We start from the raw sequence: 22,752 nt of genomic DNA, 5'->3' as shown, positions 1-22,752 counted from the left end.
GGCTTTTCTACCATCTTTCTGTCTTACAGGCAAAATATAACAATGAATAAGTTATGAAGAGGGTGAGGTTGTAGCTATCCTACAAGCTGGGCTTAGTCTCGATCATATGAAATTTATTCTCCTGTGCTTACATATATGCAACAGAGGATTTCCTCTGATCTTATTCGCTGATATGCCCTGTGTTTTGTCTCTTAATTCACTCCCAGCCAGCAAGTCATGTCAGAAATTAGTTTGTAAGTACCTGTTTTGAGTATTAAAGTGTTTAAAAAAGGGGAGATGTAATTGTTAGAAATGTATTATGGGAAATCTCTTGCATTGCAGATAGTTATGTCTGTGATAAAAAACCATTTTTTTATCATATCAGAGTATAATGAAAATAAACTTGATATTATTCTATTAAGACCTTTTTTTGATTGAATGGACAGTGATTTAAATTTAAATTATCCATCAGAGTAAAGAAGAGAGGACTAACTGAATATCCTGTCACAGGATTTATCAGGCAAAAATAGTTGTTTGTGCTAGATATGTCTTTAGAACTGCCCCAGGAAAGGATCTGCATTTCCAGAAGAATGTTGTCTTTGACTTTGTAGTGCAAGTTTTTGCCAGTCCTTAGGAGCTGTTACAGGAATTCATATAAAGTGACTTGGCAGAGGCTTAGCCTGGCTGGAGTGTGAAGAAGTTTATTTATCTGAATGTTACCTGTGGGGACAAAGCTGAAGCTCCTTTGAATCTTTGATAGGACTGTGTCTGTTTGTGCGGAGTCCCACACTGTTAGCCCCTCAGCTGTGCCTCACTAACACACTTGGAAATACCTTTGTTCAGATACCTTGGCAGGTAAAGTCTGCAGTTTGAGGCATCCTCACAGACATCAAAACTCACTGCTGTGCTGGAATGCACCTGTTTTGGTCTCCTTAGTTTGTAGTGATTGGAAGGCAGAACTGCCCAGACCAGGGGGACTGTGCATGGTTTGGGAGGATGGAGCCTGGCACCATGTGTAATTCCTATGGAGGTTGTCTCAGCCTGAGCAGAAATGCAGCTCTGTCTCTGTTGCAGCAGGCTGGTAAAGTCAGAGGAATGGTTGCTAACTGGTAATAACCTGCAAGAGAGCTTTCTGTGCAGCTTTGTGCTCCCTAGTGACAACAACAGGTACCAGTGGCTTCAGTGTTCCCTCTTTAGTTCTAAATGGTCAAAATACCCAAATATTTGAAGGCCCTATGAATGAAGACATTTCATGTGATTCATGTGACCATTTTGCAAAAGCTAAACTGCAAAAATTGCCTAAGTTTTCCATTAAGCTGTAATATTATGTCTTTTTATACAATTAAATACTATTTTTTCATTTCTTGTGAGAATATGTTCTTGTATTGATTTCTAAGACTAGATCTTGTCTTACTTTACTGCTTTAAATTATTTTGCTGACCCTTAGTCAAGGAGGTAAGGAGATGTTTTGTTGTTTGGGGATTTTTTTTCTGTAATGTGTCATCTAGATTTCTCAGTTGTGCCACTCACTGCACTTGATGCATGTCTGTGATGGGGAGAATTACTTATTTTTCTTGAGTTGCCAGGGGACCCTTTCTAATTTAGCCAGAGAAAAGAAAAGGATGCTGACACTGTCATGGCTATTTTTGATGCAATGGTTATGTGGTGATCTTCCCAAGGACAGATTGCTTTTGTATCTAACATTTTTTATTTTATTTACTAGAAATTTCTAAAGTATTGCCATGATAAATAGCCAGCAATTTGTCTGAAGAACCATATTAATAACAAAATTTGCATTCTTAGCCATTCTGTGATCTGGAAGTCCCCAGAAGAGCTTCATGGCTGTTGCTTGCCCAGTTGGCTTTACACCATGGGCTCCAGGGTATCTAAGCTATTCTTAGCCTTCTCAACAGGGAAAATCAAAGCTGTCCACTGCCTACAGAGAGGGAATTTAGGGAGGATTGACTTGGTAGACGTGAAAGAGATCCTCCTTTTGGGGTTAGCTGGGCTGGTGACACACAGCTGAGTAATTTAGGTTTGGACTGTGTGAAGTGCTGAATTCTGTTCCTCCTTCTCCCACTCCTATGCAGAACCTTTCCCTTTTGTCAGGGAAGTATGTTAATCCTTTTTTCTTAGTTAGCCAGCCCACCAGCCAGGCCTGCTGCATTTACAAGAGCTCCTCTGTTGTTTGGGTACTGGAGGGCAGCAAGGCAGGACCTGAGCCCTGAGTTCTCTGCTGCCTCCAGGAGAGGGGTGTGCTGTAAAATATTGTCATTGCCACTTTTAGCCCAGCTATTGTGGTCAGCACAACTCTGCTGGCAACAGGAGCCCTCTCAGCTGAGCAAGGATGAACAGCGACTTGGGAGCCAATTCTGCTGACAGCTGTTACATTTTACAGAAACTTAATTGACCTTGCACTGTGTGTACCTGATGGGACATGCAGGAGAGATGCAGTGAGAAAAAGTCCAAGTAGTGCATTGACCTTGAGATTACTTAATCTGATTCACTGAAGATTGAGGCCAGTTTTTAATAGCAAAACTGAGAATAATAAGGAAGTATCAGAATATTTTTTTCTCTGCCCCTCTTCTCCCTTCCTCCCATAGAAGAATGGCAATTAAGAAAAGTTTTAATATGTGCCCAACACACTTGACATTTTAATTGGCATCAAATGTGTTTCAATCTACTGAATTTAGAGGTGGGAGAACTTTAAATATTTTGCCCCAGATTAATGAACACATATCAGTACAATTTAATCAACCAGTAAATAAAAAGACCAGTTACAAATCAGCCTGAAATTAATCCATCACAGCACACCCAAACTGAACTATGTGCACCTGCAGAATAATGACAAGCACATAATTTCCTGTAACATATCTGAAACTAGAAAGAGAGCATAACAAATACAAAACCTGTATCCACAGTGTACTGAACTTCTGGTAAAAAATTAGGGGACAGAGGCTTTATTTAAAATATGGTTTCAGATATGAGACAGTTTTAGAACAGGCAGAGAAGGATGGAAATCAGAAAGGGGAGAAGGGATGGGAGAGGCATAATAAATTTTGTACAAACTTTGTTCTCATGCAATTCTAGTCTAGTACTGATACTATGCCCTGATGAAAGCATAAGGGAAAAAAAACAGGGATTTCTGGCCCAGAATATGTCTGATTGCAGACAGATACATCAAATAAAAGTTCAGGGATTCTCCCTTGTGGGCATGTAAAACAGGTTCCCTTCAAATTTTGTCACAGAGAATAATTCACTGGTAAGAATTGAACTTGTCCTGTACTGGCCTCTGTCACTGGGAGCCTTTTGGACTCCAATCAAGCCTGATCTTGCTTAGCTCCAGAACAAAACAAAACAAAACAAAAAACCAAATTTAAAAAAAAAAAAAACCTAACATAAATTATTCTCTCACTTATCTTTGGGTATGTATACAAAACAACATATTTCTTTTCCAAGTTTTCTTTTTAATTACATGTTGGTTCTCCCTACATTATGAAGAGTTCTAAGAACCTTACCTCCTTCCTCCCTCAAAAATCTCCTTTTGTTTTCTTCATATTCCTGTCTCGTAACAGACTTCCCATGGCTGGCATAATTTCTGTGAGTTGCATTTATCTTTATTTCAGACGTAGGCTGGCTTGAACCACAAGCTGCATTTCCTTAAGAATTTTAAGATTATTTTCAGTCATAACTTTTTGTTTATTTTGGGGCATTAGAAAGTGTCTTGCCTAGAAGAGTTTCACTTTTTCAGTCAGTCTTGGTTCTTACAGGAATTAATTATTTATGTTGTTGTCATTATAACTCCTGTGTTAATAATTTCAGAGTCAAAAAGTGGCATGTTAAGGACAAAAGTCTCAGAAGGAGTGAATCAGCCTAGCAAATGCAAATTTGTATGTACCAGATATTTAGTATGAACAAAATTGCATTCACATCAAAGCACATGTCATTACATCCTATATCATTAAGGTCTTGTTTGCCTTTAAAAATACCACAGTAAATAATGAAAAAATATTCATTCGCTGTGAATATATTAGTTAATAAAGGTGATTATTAGAGGGAACCTGTTAAATTATCTAAATATCTCTGTACTTTTTATGTGAATGTGTATAAACATGCAGATGTGTATGTATTAATAGGAGTGTTTACATGTGTATAATTAGTACACATATTGATGTGCTTAGACTACATGCATATGTTAGTACTAAATTTGAAAGAAGTTACAAACCAGTGCACTGGATGATTTTAAACAGAGATTGATATAAATGAAGAAGTGTGTGTGTGTGTGTGAAGCAGAAATGGCTTTTTTTCATTTTTGCATGGTTCAAAATAAGATCAAATAGAAATGCTTCATGACTGGGAAGCCTGTTAGTATGTGCCATGCTGCTGATGTAATACCAAAGCAAAACACATGGAGAGTTGTGGAATTCCCATTTATTTTTCCTTATTGAGAGCACTTTGTGACTGTTCTGATGCCTTGGACGACCTTGTGGCTGTGTAAATGGTGTAAGTCTCAGGGAAGCAGAGGCAGAGAATTGCTGTGCTCAACAGCATCACGCTGCAAGCAGTGTGTCCTGTCAGCGCCTGCCTGCCCACTCCTTTGCACCTCAAGCCAGATGAAAGTCAACTTTGTATTAATCAGTTAGGTTCTGCATTTTCACCAGCTTATTATTAAGGAAGGATTTGTGAATTCTCCTGTTCTGGCAGAGAGAGATCTCCTGGGAAGCTCAACACCTCAGAGCAGGGCAAACAGTGCTGGTCTGTTACAGACATGCTGGTGAACTCTGAGCTTCTGCATAGATTTGCATCAAGTTATGATTTATTTTGTGAGTAACCCCACTGACATGAAGGTAACTATTTGCAGAGAAAGGTACACAGTTTAATGTGAGCATGCTTGGCAGAGTCTGGCCTGTGGTACTTTGATGCCTGTAACAAAATGCTGCTGTCATCACAGGAGCTGACATGGTGTCACAAGCAATTACAGCTTGAGATGAGCTGCTGTCCTGACTGGGACGTGGGTGATTGTTTCTGGAATAGATAGAAAGTTCTCCAGTTGTATGAAGTAAAGATACTGCAGAAAGGTGCTCAAATCTGATCTGATGTTTGTTGAGTCTGAGTCTGTGCCCTCTTCTCTCACTTCTTGCTGAGAGCAGAGGACATTGCACCATGAAGTGCTGTCCAAAACTCAAATGAGCAGTGAACAGGTGGCACATTGTCAGGCTATTTCAGATCATGGAAACCATTTGTCCAGTTTTAGATTGCTATTGCTAGCAGCATGTCTTTCAGTTGTGAGAAAGAGAAGAGGTTATTTAAGACTTACACAACTCCTGTTTGCCTTTCAGAGCATGCCAAGTGGGATTTCAGAAGAAATGCTTGCAGATCACAGGCAGCTTCCCCTGAATCTATTTGATGCAATTCTAATTTATTTTCAATGTGAAACACTGGAAAGAGCTCACACAGCAGTTCAGTTCAGTGAAATATCCGCAAATTCATTTTGGAATGGGTGTTTGAGGCTCAAGCACAGTGAGCAAGAGGGATGAAGAGGCAATTCTGATTTCTTTGATGTACTTCATTTATATCATCTCTCCACAACCTGCTTCAATGCAGTGTGTCCAAGACCCCAGGGGTGTGGAGCTGGTGTGTGTTAAAGTTGGCTGCTCTTTCAGTACCTCTGGAGTCAGAGCAAATGAGACAGAAGTCAGCGATGGATCCCTTAAATACAGAAGCTGCTCTACCAAGATACAGCTCAATAAATTTGCCAGAGAAAGGGTGATCCACAGGGCACCAAGACCATGGTAATGGCCAGTGGTAACACTGAATTGCCAAGACACCTTTTGAACTTTCTGGAGTATGCTGAATGATGTGATTTTTCAGCTTCTTCTAACAAAGTGTTGTATCTGAGATTCGAAAGTGGCTGGGGGACATAACTGCTCAGTGACTTTGGGAGGGAATAGGCAGGAAAGATCTGCTGCTGTGCAGGGACAGCCATATGGTTGTCTCGGTCTGGAAGTCTGCTAAGGGAGGCAGGAGCCTCCCCTGAAATAGAAAATGTAAACCCTCCCCACCCCTCCGAATTGCTATAAATTTTAAATTAAGAGGCTCTCAGGCAAAAAATATGGGAGCAGGAAATAACAGTTCTTTATTAGGGTAGAAAATAAAAGGATAAAATAAACAATGCAGTACACTAGAACAACACTGGCAGAGTCAGAACACAACCTGACACCCTGTGGGTCAGGGTGTTGGTAGCACTCCAATTGGAATTGTGGCTGCAGTGCTCCTGGAGTGTCAGGTGTGGTTCTGCTGGAGCAGGAATCCTGTAAAAAAGGATGTAGTGTTCCTCTGAAGATCCAGTGGAAGAGGCAGCTGTTCCTCTGGGAATCCAGTGGAGAAGCTGTGCTGGTGTTTCAGAATCTCCAGATTATATCTGGGTAGGAATGCTTGGCTCCTCCCTCTGGGCAGGGCATCTCACAACAGGATGCTGTAGTTCTTATCAGTCATGCAGTGACATTCAATAGCCTGTTATCAGCAGATGCATCCCCAGAGGGAGGAGTGATTGAGATCATTCAGAGAGAGAGAAGGAAAACTGCCCACTTGACAAAAGACAACCCCATACAGATGGTAATAGAATACATCTTGCCTTGCAATGTGGAACAATGGTACAGGAGCACTTGGACATCCTCGAGAGAAAGATATTTGCTCTGTAATGCAAGGAAAAGCTTTGTCCAACAAACTTTGAGATTTCTTTGTTGCCCTGTTCACCTGCTGCCACATGTTGGGCTGTACAGGACTAGGCACATCATTTCTGCCTGGGCTCTGGCACTCGTGTGGCCACAGTCCATTCAGCTCCGATTGAGGCTGTGCCTGCAAGGAGAGTGAAACACACAGGTCAGCTGAGCTTGTGATGTTCACTTACTGCACACATTCCTGCATTTGCTCTAGAGCTGGAAAATGAGGGCTTTTCTTGGTGAATTCCTATTTTAAGATTTCAGAATGATTTCATCCTATACTGAGATGCAAACAAGTGCTGTCATTTCTTCCATGGCATTTATTTTGGTTTTAATTAAGTTCATTAACATATTTATCTACCCTCTTCACTTGGGAGTCTCTTAGTCTCTTACTGAACAGAAAACAAATTTTCTTCTCAGTTGCTGCTCTCTTTCTAAAGCTCTTGTGGTTTGCCAAGAATCTAGTCTATACCAAGTAAGATTTCATGGCAAATGGCATCCAACATCCTAAAATAAAGCTGATTTTCTTTACTATTTTTCAACTTCCTAAACTTTCTTGAACTCCTAAGAGCTGTCAGACCCCAACTTTAGGGTGTTGACAGTTACACAGGCTTTTCAAGGTGGGAAAAAGGAGTGAAGATTATGAAATGGTATCTTTTTCTAGGAATAAATATGTACCATTTTGTTACCCATTCTGTCACATTAAGATTTTTAAAGCCAGTGCCTGATTGCCATATAATATATAATGCTACATTTTTGGATTAATAGAGATTCTTCCCTCCCCTCTTTGATGCCTTTACTTACCTTTTGCTTAAAAATTCTTTTGCATCTTTTTCATGTATCCTTTCACTTACCTTTTTCAGTAGATAGCTATTTCAACATGGAATTTGTAAATACCAGCTATAACTGATTTTCTCTCTCTCTCGTGTTCTCTGACCATCAGTTTACTCTGTTCACAACTAGTGATGCACAGATATATCATCTATACTTCAGGTGATACTTAAGAAATCCTTCTATTCATCTCTTTTCAAAATAAATAACTTAATCTTGAAGCTGTGAATTTACAGCTTTGGAATACAGGAGGTTGCAATAATGACTGAATACCTGTTGGGCAGATACATTCTAATTACAGAAGTTGAATTAATTCAGTTTGATGGATGAAAACACTTCTGGCAATAATCAGGGAAGTAACTCAATTCCTAATAGAAAAGTCTATGTTTGAATACATCTGAAGCACTATTATAACACTGTAGGAGGGAGCTGTTGTTGTGCATTTATTTTTTCCCCAAAGTTTCTCTGTAGATAAAAGAGATGAAGAAGAGAATGGGTAGAGACACCTGAATTTTATTAGTTGTCTTTTAAAACATAAGTGTGTTTTAGTCTTGTGGACATTCTGCTCAAACTTTGGGAGTGGTGCCTTTGTCTAATTATTGCTGAAGTAAGAGACACAATTCCAATGTACTTGCAGGAAGTGTGCATATCTTTTATACAATAGAACATTATACCTGCCTTGTAATTTTTCCTCTTTAATGTGTGTCAGTAAGGCATTTGTGAATTCGGAATAGGGATTTTGTGCATGTGTTTGCTTGGATCTTTTTTCCTTCATCTGCAAGACTTGTTTTAGTAGGAGGAAATAACTTTATTATGAAAGAAGTATCAGCAAACTTAGCAAGAAGAATGCATTTGGTATTTATTGCCACTTGTGAGATTGTATTATGGTGACAACCTTTCAGCTAGAGATTTTATACCTGTTTTTGAATGCAAAGATGGGTGAATGGATTTGAAAAACAGTAACAAGAACTCTTCTTTGTTTTTGATTAGATCCTTCAGATGATGAAGCTACTGAAAAAGCAAGTGAAAACAGGACAGCAACATGTCAAGACTCAGATTCCAAACCTGCTGTGAAAAAGAAAAGAAAGCAGGTCTGTAAATTAAGTAATTGTTTAGCACAACAATGATAATGCATAGGGAAACATAATGTCCTTTTCTTCTGTCTGATCTGTTCTCTCTCATCTGTTCAGTTTTTGGGTTTTTTTTAATTATGTTGCCTTATTTGGAAGTGATCACATTCTAGTACATTTCAGCAAGAACTTCATGCTTGTTTTGTGTGAGTTGAGATTGCCAGGCCTGTCCTACAAAGTGACTGTCCAGTGGTACAAGCCTGGATGGTGCTACTGAGCATCATCCCTTGCAATTTTTCCCTTTCCCTGCACACATGAAGTCTGGAAAGCCATATTTACTTGTTATATAGATTATCTACCCAAGCATGTCCCCAGTTCAAGGTCCAAGTGAAAAAGAATTTAGGTCTTCATGGATTGATGTTTTCTTACCCTTGCACTGCTAAAATCTTCATTTAATGCCAAGAGGAACTGTGTTGTTCAGCATTACATGGAGTATGCCAAGGAACATCAGCATCACCCCAGTTTGAGAGAAAAAGTCATCTAGAGGTTGGCTGATTTTATGAAGTTTCATGTTTGAGGGTAAATTTGTTCTGCCTTTCTCATACCACCCAGGAGAATTGACTGAGTGGCTGTCAGAGAGCTAAAATTACATTGGAAGCTCTTTCTCCTTGAGGTTATGGATATCAATTTTGACCCCAAGGTCAATAGTAAATTCACTCTGTAATGCCTAGGCAACTGCCCAAGTGAAAGCCATTTGCAGGGATGTTCTCTTTTTGTAACAGAGAAGTGTAAACAACATGATAGCAATCACTATGCTTTTGGATGTCTTTCCAAAGAGACCAAAGGTGAAGTGATACAAATATTCTGAATGAGATCAATGTTTTGATTAGGAAAGAGAACCAAGCAGTACAGGAGAAGGCTGTATTGCCTTTGTACATACTCTGCCAGGGGGTCAGATGCTGAGGGGTGAGAATTCTCTTGGAGCCACCTTTTATCACCATTTTCACTTAGGCATTTAGTAGTAGGTTAAGACTTTGGTTGGAAAGGTTGCTTGACCCTTTTTATGAGAACCTTAGAAAGGACAGCCAACACAAGTTACTTACCAAGGTAGCCTGGCACTGCTCAGCTGTAGCAGAACACCTGCCATTGCTCTTTCTGTCATATAAAGAATATCAGCCTGCATGTTGGAATCAGGTGATTTGATGTTTAGATGTGAAACTGCTAGAGGGAAATGCTTTATGGAGCTCAAAGTCATGGATGGGTTATTGCCAGTCTTTTAGACATACCAAATCAGAGTTATTTATGGAAAGCTGGTGGTTTTGTAGTTCTGGTGCAAATAACAAAACCCATTTTACTCACACTGCCTTATTCAGAGGCTAGAAGTTGTTCTGCAATGGACTTGGCACCTCAGAGCCTGTCACGAGACACCCCAACAGAGTAATGAGCATCCATGTTCCATGTCTGCAGGCTGTCCTCAGGCTAACAGTGAAATGAGTGATCTCTCTCCAGTCTGAGTGATGCAGTGATGTGTTTACTTTGTCACAAACCCCAAAAGTCAGAGTATGTGGTTGACCTGGAATATAAACTTTCACACACATGCAAGACTGTTTTCACTCTACATTTGAATTTCCCATCACTTTGGCAACGTGTAAAGAAAAAAAGCTTGTTAGAAATATAATACAGGAAATATTTTATGCTCTGTGTATGATTAACAAACAAGGAATTTATGACATTTTAGTTCATAAATCACCGGTCTCGGCACAAATTTCCTGTTTTCTGCATTTTAAGAATTTCCATGTAAAAATAGCATAAAAACACAGAGCACGAGGGAGCAGTGTCAAAAACCAGTGGTTGTCTGCTTTGTGTCTTGCATAAGAAAAGCATGCAAATGACCTTTTCCTAAGGGTGGCATGCAAAGAGCTATTGCATGAGTAGGTAGACAACTAATGCTTGGATAAGGGTCAGAAGTTCAGGATAGATCAGATGCTGAAAAAAAAATACTTTAGACTGCAGATCATCAAAGACATGTAAGTTTACAGCCATTCACCACCACAAAATTTCTCTTTTTATATCACTATTTTTAATGTCTGAATAACATGGATTTACTATTGCTGGGCTAATAATTTAGGCATATTATACTATGCCTAAATATATATGTGCAATGTAAAGGAGGCAATTTTGAGTCTTAACATGCTTTTCTCTAGGGAAGCAAGGCTTTGACTACAAGCCTGCTGTGTGCTTGTGATGCCTGCTGTTTCTGTGGCTGTTGAAAGAAAAGGTTACATAGTGCCTTCAAAAAGGACGCCGTGGCATTGGGTGGTACTTTCAAATATTTGAATGAAAGCTTAGCAGTGAGAAGTTTTTCTTTCAGAGAAATTTTTTCAGCAGTGTGGCACATGTCATTCTTTGCTCCTACTGATACGAGTTGGGAGTGTTTGCAGAGTTATGTAAAGCAGGTCATGATGTATAAGAAGGGAGAAATGGGCCCAAAGTGAATGAGTGACATTTTTCAGTATGCTGGAAGCAGCACTGGGATAGGGAACCATCAAACTCTACTAGAGGACAGAATTTCAGGTTGGCCCTTCTCTGACTTTTTGATTGCTTGTAGGTAGCCCTTGACTGAAGCAATGCAAAAGCTTGTTCTCTGCATAAAAGATGGTGTTGAACATAAAATTTATGATTAAAACACCTGGCTAATGGCCTTTAAGTATCTCTGGACAGCTGGGATGTGTAAGAGTAGAGCAGAGGGTAGCTCTGTTTCAGTCTCAGTGTCTGGGAATGCTAATGGTATAGGGATAGGAATGAAGAAACGTATGGTGGTGGTTTAAAAACACTTGAATTAGAGTCAGGACAGAGATTTTTAAAATAGCCGCAAACCAAAAATAAAGCAAGAAAACTTATATTAACTCTGGAAGACTTTTGTTAATTAAAGTGAGTTTCCACTTGCAGTCATTCCCTTCATTTCTAGTGAAGATAATCTTTGTTTATAGCTGAGAAAATCACAGGGGCAGAATTCTGTTGTTGAGGCAAGATATAATCCCTATCACAACTTCTCATGGGTTTTGATGCAGGCTGCATGACATTCCAGCTGTAGCTGTAGGGTGCTTTGCTAGCTGTACCAAGTCCCCAGCCAAACCTTCCCTGGTAATTCCTAAGTTTCCTTTCAATCCTTAACATTTCAATTCCTAATCCTTTCCTTTCAGAGCCACTGCTGTACAATACTCCCACCTTGGCAAGGGCAGTGGCTGGGGCTGCATCACAGCACAGAGAGTACGAGGTCATTTATTTGTGTTGAGCATGGTGGTTATCTGTTTTAATAGCTAATTTAGCAAGGGGAGTAGGGAGGAAAAGAAGGCATAATATAAACAATTAAACCTCAAAAAATGGTCCTAATAAGGCTGTGAGAGTTGGCTTGGACAGGCAGGAGTGTGCTGGGTTGGGTCATTTAGCACCGGTTGCCATGAACTGTCCTCCTGCTAAGGTGGGGCAGTGCAGGGAGGGCTCAGAAAGGCCCAGAAACTCTGAACTCCTCTTTGCTTTCCTTTGTCCCTCTTGGCCTGATTGAAGCTGCCTTCCCAAGGCAACACAGGAGCAGCTCCTCTGGCTTTCAGCTAGGCTCCCTTTCCTGCTGATACTTTTCCTTCAGGCTTTCCCCAGGGAGGAGTGCTGGATTTGCTGTTCCTGAGCTTTGGAATGCTCCATGTGATGAGTCTTCTCCACATTTTCTCACAAGAGCAGAGTTTTGCAGCCAAATGCATCATCGTGGCATGGAGCATTTTCCTGCAGCTCAGCCTATTTTCCCATTGCTCTTCAGCAAGTCACTTACTAAGTTCCAAAGCCTGTCCATGTAGATAAATGTACACTTCCATTAGGTAGAAGGCCCTAAAAAGGCAAGAGAATTGCTACACTCAAAACAAAAGAAGTCTGTGCCTTGTTTACTCTGTTTTGGACAATTTTAGGTGGTTATGGTCAAATCCTAGCCCTGGATTATGTGAACAGGGACTCTGGTACAAATGGACCAATTCAGCCTGTGCACTCAAGCACAAAAGAGGGTTAATGATAGCATCATGTATTTTTCTTGTGTGTGTTTGACCCTGCCAGCTATGAAAAGTCAAAGCAAGAATGGGGTAGGACAAATTTGAAACATGATTTCCTAAATTTTGTATTACAAGTGTAGAAGGAACTTCAGAGCATGATTGTTTCTAATTAATCTTGCCCAGTTCCATGTTATTTTTACTCTCTGGATGATCACCTTAGACCCAGTTATTTTAGAACACTACTGGCAAAGTTTAGAAAAATTATCATTCACAATAGCAGAGATTAAAAAATATAAATTTAGTGGTAAATTTTGTTCATATTTACCTTGTGATTTTTTTTGATGTATTAAAACCTGCTTTTCACCATTTTATGGAATTATGACTACACCCTGATTGCTTCAATTTTCTCTTCTTTTATTCCCTCTCTTGGTTGCAACAGCAATCTCAACTCCAAAATTACTTTACTTTACAAAATTACTATAACTGTAAGAATTTGATTCCTTCTAAGGGTGGGGAAGTTCAGTTTTAATTGTTTTTTCCTAGCCCAGCATTATCATTTCTGTATCTCCTCTTACCTCTTTTGCCTTCCTTTGGTGACTTTTTTCCTTACTTATTTTTTAATGTGTTTTGCAGCCTACAGAGTGTTTTTTAAGTCAGCCTGAAGAAAAGCAAGAGAGTGCTGTGAAGGCAAAGAAGAGGAAGAAGGTATGAGTGTCCCAGAGTGTGTTTGGGGTCTGGCAAGTGGGTTTAAATGCTCCTACAAGGTGCAGAATGGGGACAACCCCGTGGTGATGAGAAGTAACGTGGTCATAATATTGCAACCTCTTTTAGAGAAGGAGAGAAATTCCTAATTTTTAAATCTTACTTGAGATACCTATTCCCAACCTGACCTGTGGCATTGTCTCTGTTCCACTCAAGGGTTGTTGTGGAAACCCAGGGCACTGGGAATATTTCTCTCTCTGCTGTGGAGTGCCTTGACCCCCAGGGGAGCGCTGACTTTGACCTTCATTAATGGAGAAAGTTTCCTAGACTTCAAGATATACTAGAATCCACAAAAGTGTGCAATAGATTATAGAGAGTAGTGTAGGTGTATCACTTGGTGAGAAACTTAGGTTTTGGGATTTTTAGTATGCTGTGGATGGAAGAAAGATGGAGGGCACAGAGGCACAGGGTGTTGTCCTGGGTTTCTTCTTCATGCTTCTTCTTCCTTCTTCTTCTTGGGTTTGTGTAGCATTTTGTGATTGGGCAGAAAAGTCCCCATTGATCTTTGGGATCAGTTATTGGGTTAAAAGGGAAAATAATCCAGGTGTCAGTTCTTAATTGGATAGTTTAGTCTTAAAAGACCTTGTAACCAGAGATTGTTACCCATTTTGTGCTTTGCTAATGAAAAACTGCCAAACTCACAGTAGTGAGACTGTTTTACTGATAAGAAACAGTAAACACTTGAGTCTGAACATGACCTGCCATCTCAAGTGCCTTCAATCCAGACCGAGAGAAACCAGCAGCTGGTTTTGCCACAGGTTGTGTATGTCTACACCCCACCTGCAATTGGTGCCCACCAGGAAAGGGTGACTGTATGGAAGAAAGGTGGAACTTCAGTTGCTGCAGAATGTGACCCATTCCCACAGTGTGGTCAGGCTCCAGCTGCTGTTCCATCTTTTGAGCCAAGGACTGTCCTTGTTCACTCCTTTCCTCTCTGCATAAGTATATAAATAAATACTCTGTATTGTCCCTCTGGCCATGCTCCATTCTCACCCACAACAACAAACACACCCTGCAGTCTAAATGGAGATTATCTGGCACCAGGCAAATTAATTGTCTTTCTGTAGGGGGACAGACTGTGCATAGTTGGCACCCTCACAAGGCTGAGGGGTGGCCTTTTTATGTTATGTTAGCCCTCTTAACCATCCAGGGAATGGGAAGAAGGAAGAGTGGGATTTTGCTGTCAATGTGGCTCTGGCAGAGTGAGTGCAGCACTCACTCCACTGGAGCCAGAGTGAAGGCATGCCATGGCAGGGGCTGGCAAACCCACCTAGCAAGGAACCCCATTCTCAGGCCAACAGCAGCTGCCTACTTACACCTTTGCTTTCAGTGGGTCCCTGAGCTGACATACACAGCTTGTCAAAAAATCCCATCAGGAAACATTTATTATGTTGATCTGTGGCTTCCAAACAAAGTGCCGTCTCCAAAAGTAACGAAAAAGGGGGGAAAGCCCTTTTGTTTTTAAGCATCTGGAATGAATTGAAAGAAAAATAATAAAACTTCCTGCATGAGGAACATTTCCCCACAGCACTCCTTGAAGGAAGAGAGTTTGCTCAGGTGTCCCTGCTCTTGCTCTTAAAGAATTTCTCATTGTATCAGGCTTCTCCCCTCCAGAGGGCAATAATTTTTTGAAGGAACCAAGTGGCTCAATGAATAATGTATCAGTCCTGTGAATTACACTGAATTACCAGGTAAAATGAGCCTGATCTGTCCTGCTGTCTGCTAAATCAGAGGTTCCCAAATGTGGGTCATTTCACAGGCAGCTTGTGAGGCAGGGCTGGGGAGAAATGTCTGGGGTTGTTGGGAAGAACAATGGAGAGGTTTGGTTGTGGGTCTCACAGAGAGGCTGGCTGTGCTCCCACAGCCTCTGGTCATGCTTTGGGAGGGCACGTGTTCCATGGCAGGAAAATACAACAGTGGTAAGTGAAGGGGAATCTTGGGAAGGAATGCTGCGGATGGAAGCACTGCAGAAACCTGCAGAACAGCCAGAGGTCCTCCACAAAGTCTTCCAGGGACTGCAGAGGGCTTTGCACCAGGCCAGAGCTAGACTGAGAGGAAGGCAAAACCACTTCATCTCCATGTCTCCCACTGCCAAAGCTGGGGTCTTGCAAACCCACATGTGGCTTTTAGCAGGGCTGAAGCAGGCAGTGACAAAGTGGGAAAGGCTGAGAGAGGCAGTGCTTGCCTTGCCTTTGCTGTTTTGGCAGCCCCCAGATGGCCCTTTCCTGTTCAGCATTCTGCCCCTCATGGTGCTGTTATTGGAGTGTTTGGGGTGTATTGGGCAAGAGGGACAGACAGAATGATGGGGGATGGAAGAGAGGAGGAAGTAGGTGCTGACATGGAGCGAGGGAAAGAATGGATGGAAGAAGGTCTGTCCCTGACATTACAGTTCCTGACATACTTCTCTTCAAAATTTTGATTGATCTTTGCTGTCCTGAACCTCAGCCTGCCAAACTAAAGGTACCCACCATCCCTCCAAAGCTGCCAAAAATTTTTCCAGATCCACCTCATCTCTGTGAAATCCCACTTTGCCTCAAAAATACAGACCCTTTTGTTCCATCCTCAGCACACCCTTCTGCTCCTTTTCATCTCTACTTATGCTACCCCTTGATGACGAGTTCAGTTGAGCTTACACAGCTGAGAAACCTTGAACTGTCCTTTCAAAATCTAAACACATCTCAGCAAGAACTAGAGAGGCATCACATTCTTGTCATTCTCTCCAGACTGCCTCTGTCCTTGCAAATTTGCTGTTTTCTAAAATACTTATCATTTGCTTCTCTTAAGTGCTGGCAATGGGAACCTTGGGCTATTCTAACCACATATTCCATTTAATTACAGCAAAAAATACAGCAATCCTGTCACTTCAGTGAGAATTTAGACCTGTTACTTGGTAACATTCCTAAGGTGCAGAACACAATCATTATGAACTCATGTTCAGTCTCTAAAAATTTTTTTTTTTTTTTTAAAAACTTAGAGTGTGGGAGAGCAAAGCAGCTGTGAGTTCCTGCTGCTTGACCTGTGGTTCTGCTGTTTTAACAAATTTTCATCACCCTGGTGTGGTATTCTGTGCATATAGGTAACCATCTTCCCTTCCAAATATAGATAGAAGGTTACCCTGTTTAAATCAAAATATAACCACATCACATATTAGATTCCTGTTGATATGCCTTGAGAATCATAAACTAAAACAAATAAGGGGAAAAAAAGCCTGAACTTTCAATCTGATACTAAAGTGTAGCAATAGCAAAACTCAAAAAGAGCTTTCAGTTGTGTTTTTGTTACAGCAGCATTTCAGGTGAGTGCACAAGATTTTTAATGTTCAGGCTCACAGACCATCCTATGTAAGTATCTCAACTTGCATCTGAAGTCTGCATTCCTTCTAAAGACACAGGGAATCTTATCCCATTGTAAGATGTTTTCCCAATTAAGCCATAATTAAACTGATATAACTGTATAAAGATATGGAGAACATTTATGTACAGTGTTGTTAGCTAGCCAAAGAGCTATATAGAAATAGCATATTAACCATTTTACTTGGATTTTTTAGAAGAAGATTTCTGATATTCTGCAAAAATCTGCTCCAAAACCTGGTGTCCCTGCAGATCTACAAAATCTGCTTAGTCAACATTTTGGTGAAAACCGTTCTGTGATTGAAATAGAGGAATTAAAGCTGTCAGGTAACTTATCCTTTATTTAATATGTAAATAATGGGTTTTTTTCATGATACTATTGACTTTTTTTTCTGCAGAGGAAAGAAGACTTTTGGGGCATAATCGAGTTGTACTTTTTAATGAAAATATTTTCTTATTTTTCTTTTTTACTGTATATTAATTTGCTGTTTAAGTTGAAATGTTAGTTTCTTTGGAATAAATGCGAGGTTTCTTGGAGGAATGGAAATGAAACATTGTTTAGATATCTCCTTTTATTATAAAGTATTCATTTCTGAAGCTGACTTTTCTGATAATAATTTTAAGATTCCTAATAGTAGCTCCCAAGATGCTGTGAGAGATGTATTTTGTTCCTGGGATTATCTGAGTCAATGCATAATAAGGGGCTGACAGAAATAGACAAAGGAATAATGAGGCATCATTCTCATATGGGTATGAGATTTTGAATGCAGTGGTTACTCAGGGAGTGGCATGAATTGAGGTGATAATTTTGGTTCGTGTGTGAAGTGACCAAATTTTAGCCATGGGCACCCTTTTTGTTCCTGGTATCCTGCCTCCAGTTAAAAGCCAGATAGAAGAGGCAAAAAGCAAGACAGAGCAGGCTTAGCTTCTGTCAATTGGAGGTTGCATTGGAGATGATGGCAGTGTTGAACTTCTCTGCTTCTCCTGTGCAGACACTGTCCATTATTTGCTGGTAGAGCTCATGAACAGCAGCAGCCTGGTAACCAACCTGCACTCACCTTTGGGACTTCTTGAACTGTCAGTGACCTGTGCCCAATGCAGGAGCCTTCTAGTCCAGCAGTGCTTTTGCTTTATTAATGCATAAACCTGTCTCTAGGTGCTCTTCCTTAATCCCCATGGTTCTAGGTGAACCCTTCATTATTTCTGTGGGGCAGTCTCAGCTTTGTTTCTGGATCAAGAAAACCTGGAAAAATCCCATATAGATTTCTTTGAAAAGCTTGTGTTAAGTATTTTTTTGGTATATAAGATTTTTAGGAAATAATAAATTGGTTTGGTTTCTTTCTTGTTAAAAGAGCCCTTTGGGCTACTGAAGTCACCCATTTCCATATGTGTTGGATGGCTATATTTTTCCTTAATTTTTTTGCTGGGAGTTGAAGGCTTAGAGTGCCAAGGAGTTTATGAACTTGTACAGCTGTCAAGTCATTCACGTCAAAGCACCGAGTAAATAACAAGCAGCTACTTTGGAGTGGTGTGTCCCTGTTCACTGGCAAAGTGCAGAAGGTCAGGGTTGGTCAGAAAGTCAGCATGGTCTCTTGCTGCAGTCTGGAGCTGTGTGTTTCTTCCCCCCCTTCTGAAACTTCTATTTAAAACTGTTGTGAATACTGCAGTGTTGGTGAGGAGTCAGTGACTGAAGCTGTGTCCTTCAGAAAGGACCTCTTGAGCTGTCAGTCATTAATGAGAACATGTATTCAGAAGATCAGCCCCTGCCCATCCCTACCAGCATCAAGTGCATCTTTTAAACATGATTTTTAAAGTAAATCAGCTGCTGATGCTTCAGTTGTACATACTTATTTCCTTTGAAGCTCAAGTTCCAGTAAATGTCAGCCTCAGGATTTAATAGGAATCAGTGCAAAATAAAAGGTTTTAGCAAGACAGGACTTAGAGCCAGGCATTGGCTACAAAGCAAGTTTGTTGCATTGTCTGTTCTGATGGAGATCTTGGATGGATGCTCTCAGCATTAGCACAGTGCACCATCCATGTGAGCATGAATAATGTCTTTGAAGAAAACTCCTTAGTTTAGAAAATGTGTTAGCAAATATCCATTGGCACCCTGAGGGGCTGTGCTTAGTGCAAGATGGTGACAAATATGTTAGTCTTTAAGGACAGAAGAATTGTTAATGCTCTGCAAAAGCATGTTGTTCCATCAGGGAAAGAGCCCTTAACAACAGTGTCAAGTTTTCAGACCATGGAATTTTAATCACCTTTTTAAGAACTTTGATTTTCTGTATAGGCATGAGAAAGGACCTTCCAAAGAACCTGTTAGGACCTCCATTGCCATTATATGAAATTAAATGGCATGTCTGCCACAGAGTGCTTTTAAAAGACACTGTTAACAGTGACCAGAGAAAAGAAGTCAGCAAGAAATGGAGAAAGAGAAAAGCAATGAAAATGCTGTGGAGGTGTTGCTGTTAGGGTTGATATAGTTAGGTGGATTGCCACAATATGAAAGACCAGAAGGTGAACAAACTTAACTTACTGACAAGTAAATTATTCGTAGATTCTTGCATTTACACAGTATGAATCATTTGAGGGATGTACAAACATATTTCATCTCAGGTACATTGGAGGAACAGTCTAGGGGTGTAAGGCTTTTGGCTGAGGCTTTGATTCATTGTGACAAAGACATATGAAAACTTTCTTTAAAGCATGTGATCACACCTGTACAGCAGCCCAGTATTCAAGGTTTCAGGCTGGGTGAAAAAAAAGAAATTGCAATTCAGAGATGTTACCTTCATTGATTTAACCCATACAAAGTTTCTTCTACATTAATTTTTGTTTCAGAAATGGTAATTTATTGATGATGGATTTATGAAGGTGGGATTCCATCAACATAACTAGTGGTTTTACTGCAAACATATGTTCTCCCTTTGCTGTTAAAATACACCACAAAAATATTTTTTCCTGTATGTTTTCAGATTCCTGCTTTTTGCCAGCCAATGATCTTACCCACAGTTTTTCTTCATACCTGAAGGAAAGTGAGTTTAAATGTTGGTCTGGATAAAAGTTGTATGAAAATATAGTTAAGGCAATATTACTGCAATTTTATATGTAGCTCCAAATATTGCTTATTATGAAATATTAATTACTTTAAGGCTTTTAATTTTTTTTAATGACAGGTCTTTTTTTCTGGTTCTTATTTAGTTTATAACTTTTTTCTTTTTTTTTTTATCAAAAATGTTCTAGGCTTTCTCATAATTTCTAGGGATTATTTGTCAGTAATTTATTGTGACTTCATGAGTAAGTGTATGTATTATCTTAGAATTAAAGTCCTGCAGCTGTCTGCTGACATGAACCAAGTGAATTTTTTTTTTCTTTGTATATTTATGTAGAACTTCTGGTCTGGTAAATGTATCTTTGCAGATGGTTTTCTCTGATACAAATTGCCATATGTGGCAAATGAAGACAATAAGCTCATCACCTTAAAAACTGTTGATTGTTAATGCTTATCTAGTTTTTTCAGTTATGTGATATTTCTGTATTTTATTTATTTTGGGCATTTCATTTTCCAGTTTCTCAGCCATGACTAAATACAAAAGCGATGCCAAAGTTCCAGAACTCAGAGGAGTCAGCATGTGTGTTCTTGCTGCTGGCTACCATTCATCATGTACTCTAGTAATTTAAAATTGTGGCATTTAGTACTTTGTGTGGCTACAAGGTCTTTTCCATTGCAGTCTGTCCGAAGTGGGCGAAGCTCCGGAGGAACCACAAGGAGAGGAAGTCAGTGGTGATGTTGGTTCTCTGCAGCTCTGCCCTGCGCTCCTTGGAGCTCATCAAGTATGTCAGCAGCAAGGGCTGTGTTGAGGTTGGCAGTCGGTCAGGAGTTTTGGCTTGGAACCACAGGCAAAAAGGCAAAACTGGGACACTGTCCTCTGCTAGCCAGCAAATTCACTGCCTCCAACTGATGTAATATCCCTTCCTTCTTTAAACTCTGGGAACATGGTGTTCGGATTTGGACTCAAGTAATGCTCAGGACTTCAGTTGCCTGGGAAGCTTTACTTTTGTTAAAAACCAAAAGTAAAGTGTAATCAATTTAGGGGAAACATGGAACATGTTATACTTGGGAACAGAGTAAGCCCAAAAAGCATCATGATCCACCACTAGAAGTCAAGGCTTTGCATCAAAGGCAGTGAGGACATGGAATTTCAGATGCCAAGGTGTGTCTGGCCTGAGTGCCTCCAGGTTTGTGTCAGTGTTCTCAGCTGGCTCAGGCTGGCAAAACTGCTGGGCAGAGATGACAAGTTTCAGTGTGCCCTGTCGCCATTTTTTCCCCTTCTCTTTCCTCCCACTTCTCATGCAGAAGTTTTGATGACTCTGATGAATTGGATACATCACAAATTTCATGGTTGTCTTCTATGTCTTGACCCTACTTAACTGTCAGTACAAACTGCGATGGAGATTTGGGAAGTTTGATTCCATGACACAGATATAAGCATAGATAAGGCAGATAAGTGCCAGTCATGCATGCAGAGACTAGCACCTGAGACTTGGGTGGTTTTGATGTAGATAAACCTGTAGCTTTGCAAATTAGAAATGTGTTGCACTGCAAGAAGCATGCAGAACAAGTTGTCTTAAATGTCATTCAACAAATACTGAATATGCTGTCTTGTGTTTAATGAATACAGAACATACATACATACAGATTTGTTATGGTGTGCCAAAAGGGAGTGTCAGAAAAACAAGTCAAGGTTTCTAACAAATTAGTTTGGTTAATTGGAATTTGGATAATGTCTGCAGTAAAGACAGTGGCAGCCTAGGTTGTCCCAGCAGCCATGCTGCAGGAAGTCTGAAATGTAGATTTATCCATACACAGATCCTTCCTTTTCTGCACACACACTCATATTCATTAATGCCTTTATCTCAGTAACTGAATTGTTTTTTAATTAGGATTTGGTGATTAACCAGTTTTGAACTAAGCTAGCTGTGAAAGCACAGGCCGTAATATTAAATGTTATCTGACAATCTATCTAAACAATATTGCCCTGGTATCTTCCACTGTGTCTGTTCAGTTGTTGATCTCTGTTGATGAGTAGCAAACAAGAATGTACACAGTGTTCAGAGTACAACCAGAATTCACTGGGGGACTGTGTGTGTCTCAAATGTATTGAGAAATGCCAGTTGGTTTTTCTTTCCTCATGTGTGGTCTTAAGCCCAGCCCTGCTTCTTGTACTTCACCGTTCTTTTTTTTTGTTATTAGGTCAATGACAGCCTTTAAAGGAGATTGCAGAGTCATCAAGTTGTTTGCAAAGCACATAAAGGTAGGCAACTTTAATAGAGCAAGTAAACAGCTAAATAGAGTGATACAATTTTCTTTTTAAAACCTTTGGCAGTAGTGCCTTTCATACAGTGTTCATATGAAGTTCCTTGCTTTAGGTAGTGCTTCCTTTGGTAGCCCATTGCTGCAGTGGGAAGAATTTCACTAAGCACCATCTCCAGTAGCTCTGGTGCAACCCTGTGCAGAATGCAGATGCTGGTGCACCTGCTGAGTTCCACTGTTCACATCCCCATCAGGTGCTCCTTCAGTGCCAGCAGGCTCACACACACAGCTCTGTGCAAGCAAACTGTCCACCACCCACTCTTGGATTCTGAAAATTGAATGCCTGGATCCCCAGTATCCACACCTGTTAAAAAGCACAAATTATTGAGAATAACGAATGGACATTTGGCCTTCGATATAAATGCTGTCAAACACGCAAATGTCATTTGCTTTATTTCACCTTTTTCCAGTATCTTTGTCTTGAAGGATTTCTGAGTTAATTCAAGTTTTTCAGTATTCCAGAGCATTTGTTTAAATGCTGAAGGATTCTTGCTGTTCTCACCTCCAAAAATAGTTGGTGCAATAGCAGATTTTTAAAGTTAAAAAAGATTGAACCTCTAGAGAAGTGTGATGCCCAGCTGGCTTGCTATGTTTCTTAAACTTTCTTCCAGATATAATCATCTGACA

The 22,752-nt window shown here is 40.2% G+C and overlaps 1 protein-coding gene across 2 annotated transcripts in view; it reads left to right on the top strand.

The window, feature by feature from the left end:
- CMSS1 (cms1 ribosomal small subunit homolog) overlaps window positions 1-22,752 on the top strand; it is a 225,370-nt gene that overhangs the window by 195,982 nt on the left and 6,636 nt on the right. For both annotated transcript variants that reach the window (XM_058825537.1, XM_058825538.1), the window contains 6 exons: window positions 8,523-8,623; window positions 13,273-13,344; window positions 16,949-17,078; window positions 19,727-19,786; window positions 20,483-20,585; window positions 22,006-22,066. In XM_058825537.1, the coding sequence (XP_058681520.1) occupies window positions 8,523-8,623; window positions 13,273-13,344; window positions 16,949-17,078; window positions 19,727-19,786; window positions 20,483-20,585; window positions 22,006-22,066 (527 nt within the window). The remainder of the gene's footprint in view (window positions 1-8,522; window positions 8,624-13,272; window positions 13,345-16,948; window positions 17,079-19,726; window positions 19,787-20,482; window positions 20,586-22,005; window positions 22,067-22,752) is intronic.

Source organism: Ammospiza caudacuta, chromosome 2 (assembly GCF_027887145.1).
Source record: "Ammospiza caudacuta isolate bAmmCau1 chromosome 2, bAmmCau1.pri, whole genome shotgun sequence".
In the NCBI taxonomy this organism is placed as follows: domain Eukaryota; kingdom Metazoa; phylum Chordata; class Aves; order Passeriformes; family Passerellidae; genus Ammospiza; species Ammospiza caudacuta.
The sequence above is the reverse complement of the archived record's forward strand: the minus strand, read 5'-3'. Positions and strand labels throughout refer to the sequence as shown.